This window comes from Berghia stephanieae, chromosome 9 (assembly GCF_034508935.2).
Source record: "Berghia stephanieae isolate SIO BIC M18660-M18661 chromosome 9, UCSD_Bste_1.3, whole genome shotgun sequence".
NCBI classification, from domain to species: Eukaryota; Metazoa; Mollusca; class Gastropoda; order Nudibranchia; family Aeolidiidae; genus Berghia; species Berghia stephanieae.
Genome location: NC_088368.1, coordinates 37,222,180 through 37,227,018, shown reverse-complemented (window position 1 = coordinate 37,227,018; position 4,839 = coordinate 37,222,180). Strand labels below are relative to the sequence as shown.

The window sequence follows — 4,839 nt, the reverse complement described above, 5'->3', positions numbered from 1 at the left end:
TTATTGTAGAACCATTAGCAGCTTGTAATGCGAGATCAGAGGAACCCAAGCTTTTGTCTGGTGCAGAGGCGGGTGTGACAGATACTTGAGCTCCAGTATCTACTAAAAAACGTCGGTTTGAATTTTCATCGACGACGATGCGTTGGAGATTTTTTGATGTGGGTGCGTTGGCTGAGTAAGAATCCTCGTCGACAGCAGAATTTACTGTTGACCCGGCTTGGCGTTTCCTTGGTTCTTCTTGTTTTTCTTGAATGAATTGAAGAGTTTGCATGTTTGTGCACATCGACGGGCATTTGAACCAAACCGTTGATGGTACCAGCAGAGGGAATCTATTTCACTGGTCATGGTTCGTGTGTCAACTTCACAAGTAGTATGAGAAATTGAAAAGAGTTTGAGTGAGCAGCGTAGAAAAAATTGTCAGCTTCACTGGCAAGTGCCCTGTAATCATCCAGATTGGACGAGTTTGCAAATGGAAGTCTGATGTTTGCTGGAAGTTGTCTTTAGAATAACTGTCTAAAGAGCAGACAGGGCTTGTGTTTGCCGAGGAGCACTAACATCCTGTCCATTAACTCAGATGGCTTTAAGTCGCCCAAACCATTCATGTTGAGTAGAGATTTCGCTCTCTCTGTTTCCGAAAGGCCGAATGCAGACAGCAGGAAGTTTTTCATTATTTCATATTTACCTTCCTTGTGTGGTGATGATAGAATAGCAAGGGCTCTAGTTGCTGTGTCTGAGTCTAAGGCAGCCACTACATAGTAGTACTTTGTTTCATCGCTTGCTATATCGCGTAAGGCAAATTGTGCCTCGCTTTGTGCAAACCACGCTGAAGGACAAGTGGTCCAGAATGTGGGCAATTTCAAAGCTACGGCGTCGATAGACATGTTTATTATTATTATGTTCTTGTTAAGAGTTGAACTGGTAAATTGTAATAATAATAATATAAGTTGTTTTAAGTCGGGGTCACCAATGTAGCATCTACTTTACTGGAAACAACAAACAATGAAAGCAATGTGTTGTGAATTCTATAAATTTAATGGGTTCTCTCGTGTTTACGTTTTGTCTGATCTGGCGTGTAAGTGTAGTCTTGCAGTCAGCAGTATGTGGTAAGTCTTCGTAGTTCGTAGGAAACGGAGATCCCCACAGGGTACACAAAAATTGCGAAAGTCACATAACGTGTAACGTGTAGCATGTAACGTGTCGCTTGTAGCGTGTAGAGTGTAGCATGTAACGTGTAACGTGTAGCATGTAACATGTAGCGTGTAGAATGTAAAATGTATCAAGTAACGTGTATCATGTAGCATGTAGCATGTAGCGTGTATCATGTATCATATAACGTGTATAATGCAGCGTGTAGCATGTAACGTGTCGCGTGTAACGTGTAGTGTGTAGCGTGTAGCGTGTAGCATGTAACGTGTCACGTGTAACGTGTAGTGTGTAGCGTGTAGCATGTAACGTGTCGCGTGTAGCGTGTACCATGTAACGTGTCGCGTGTAGCGTGTAGCATGTAACGGTTTACGTGTAGCGTGTAGCATGTAGCATGTAGCATGTAGCGTGTATCGTGTTTTCTAAAATCCCAAATTTAATTTTCCAACAATGTAAAACTCGTAACTTGCTCAAAATCGACAATTTGTTGCACAAATTCGAGGAATAATCAAACTCGGAAATTTGAAAAATCAGTCAATTCCCCCCCCCCCCCCCCCCCCACCCAAAAAAAAAAAAAACTGGAAAATCTCTAAATTTTCGAAAGTCCCACATTCGAAGAATCATCAAAATGTCGACAGCTCGGAAATTTTTAAAAATCGTCAAATGTCACCTATAAACTTGAAAAGAGCGTTTAAAGAAAACTCGAGAAATTCAAAATTTTCGAAAGTCCAAAATTTCATTATTTGGACATTGTACAACTCGAATTGAAAAATGCTCAAAATTAACTATTCTCATTTGAAAATTTCATAAAACTGTTGAAAACGGAGTTTTGACAAAATTGTCATATTTCACCAAAATTCCTGAAAAGATCGAAAACATTGAAAAATACCATATATTACGTCCAAAACTTTTAGTTTTTTGAACACTGTAAAACTCGAAAAATGCTCAAAATCTTCTATTTCACTCAAATATTCGTATATATTTTTTAAATAGTCAAATTTCACACGAAAAATGTTAAAAAAGGTCAAATTCTGTCCAAAAACATGATAAATTAAAAATTTTCGAATTTTCAACAAAAAAAAACGTGAAAAGATCAAAAATTTCAAAAATACCAAATAATTTTTTTTCTCATTGTAAAACTGATCCATCCCCTCCCGACTTTTCCGCCGCAAATCATATCTTGTATGTAGTGAACCGACTGTCCTCCTCCACCTTTAAAAATACAGGCAAGACTGCAGACCTATTCATTAATTATATATTAATTAAATTACTCAATATCCACTAATGTGAGACTTTTTTACAAAATGATTGTGTATATGAGTGTGTGTGTGTGTGTGTGTATGTGTGTGTGTGTGTTTGTGTGCGACGGGTGTATATGTGTGTGTGAGTGTGTGTGTGTGTGCTAAAAAAAAATAAAAAATTAGTAACAAAAAACAAAAACAAAAAAAATAGAGATAAGGGGGGGGGGCGAGATAGAGAGAGAGAACGAGAAAGAGATAGAGAGAGAGAGAGAAAGAGAAAGAAAAAGGAAGATAGAAAGTGTGTATGTGCGTGTGTGTCCGTGTTCGTGTGTGATTGTTTCGGCCTCTATACGTGAGTATAACTTTATTATTACCTTATTTATTTTAATACAACTCATTAAAAAAAAATGAAAAATAAAAAAAAAAACAAATAAAAAAAAATGAGAGGGATAGAGAGGAGGGAGGGGTGCGGGGAGAAAGAAGAGGGAGGTTTTCCGAAACTTCCCAGCGTTAAAAGAAACGACTCAAATATTAAGAAATGCAGTATGCAGCGCTTGGAGCCCGTGGAAGGTCTCCCAAAGAATGTAAGAGGAAAATGGAGAGCAATTTATCCCCTAATAATATTCTACTTTAACTCACTACACATTAAACATCCTGACCAAAACAAAGTCCAAAAGATTTAGTTTTTAGAACACTGTACAACTCGAAAATTCTCAAAATGTTCTATTTCACTCAAATATTCGTATTCTTTTTTTAAATCGTCAAATTTCACACAAATGTAAGAGAATATAAGGGAAAATGGAGAAAAATTTATCCCCTAATAATATTCTACTTTATCCCACTACACATTACATATCCTGACCAAAACAAATAAACAATAGTAGTAATAATAATAATAGTAATAATATAATATGTGAGGGAAGAGAGTCAAATAACTATGAGGAAAACAATAGTGAAACTATCCCCTAGGGAAGGTTGTAACTGAGAAAAGGAAAGCCACTCAGCTATTTAACATTACCGCAATTTCATCTAACTTTTACTTAACACCAATTATAATGATAACGTTAACCGAAAGTAATAAGAAAGGTACACAAAAATTACGAAAGTTACATGAAGAAAACAAAAACATTTCTAAAATCCCAAATTTTACTTTTTCAACAATGTAAAACTCGTAAAATGCTCAAAATCGACAATTTATTGCACAAATTAGAGGAATAATCAAACTCGGAAATTTGAAAAAACAGTCAATTCCCCCCCCCCCCCAAACTGGAAAAATTCTAAATTTTCGAAAGTCCCACATTCGAAGAATCATCAAAATGTCGACAACTCGGAGATTTTAAAAAATCGTCAAATGTCACCTATAAACTTGAAAAGAGCGTTTAAAGAAAACTCGAGAAATTCAAAATTTTCGAAAGTCCAACATTTTTTTTATTTGGACATTGTACAACTCGAATTGAAAAATGCTCAAAATTAACTATTTTCATGCATGAATTGGAAAATTTCATAAAACTCTTGAAAACTCGGAGTTTTGACAAAATTGTCATATTTCACCAAAAAACCTGACAAGATCGAAAACATTGAAAAATACCATATATTTTTTTTCTCATTGTAAAACTGATCCATCCCCTCCCGACTTTTCCGCCGCAAATCATATCTTGTATGTAGTGAACCGACTGTCCTCCGCCACCTTTAAAAATACAGGCAAGACTGCAGACCTATTCATTAATAATATGTAAATTAAATTAATCGATATCCCAATATATATGTGAGACTTTTTGCAAAATGATTGTGTATATAGGTGTCTGTGTGTGTGTGTGTTGATGTGTGTGTGTGTGTGTGTGCGTCCGTGTGTATGTTTGTGTGTGTGCTAAAAAAAACCCAAAAAATTAGTAACAAAAAACAAAAACAAAAAACCCCAGAGAAATAGAGAGAAGGGGGGGGGGAGATAGAGAGAGAGAACAAGAAAGAGATAGAGAGAGAGAAAGAGAAAGAAAAAGGGAGATAGAAGGTGTGTATTTGCGTGTGTGTGCGTGTTCGTGTTTGATTTTTTCGGCCTTTTTCGTGAATATAACTTTATTACTACCTTAATTATTTTAATACAACTCACTTAAAAAAAGAGAGATGAGGGAGGTTTTCCGAAACTTCCCAGCGTTAAGAGAAACGTCTCAAATATTAAGAAATGCAGCGCTTAGAGCCCGCGGAAGGTCTCCCAAAGAATGTAAGAGAAGAAAAAGGAAAATAGAGAGCAATTTATCCCCTAATAATATTCTACTTTATCCCACTACACATTACATATCCTGACCAAAACAAATAAACAATAGTAGTAATAATAATAATAGTAATAATATAATATGTGAGGGAAGAGAGTCAAATAACTATGAGGAAAACAATAGTGAAACTATCCCCTAGGGAAGGTTGTAACTGAGAAAAGGAAAGCCACTCAACTATGTAACAT

The 4,839-nt window shown here is 36.0% G+C and overlaps 1 protein-coding gene across 1 annotated transcript; it reads right to left on the bottom strand.

Moving 5' to 3' along the window:
• Positions 1 to 500: 500 nt before the first annotated feature.
• LOC144979218 (uncharacterized) lies at positions 501 to 881 on the bottom strand. Its single transcript, XM_078925827.1, has one exon. The coding sequence runs from the start codon at positions 879 to 881 to the stop codon at positions 501 to 503; it is 381 nt and encodes a 126-aa protein (XP_078781953.1).
• Between the last annotated feature and the right edge of the window lie 3,958 nt (positions 882 to 4,839).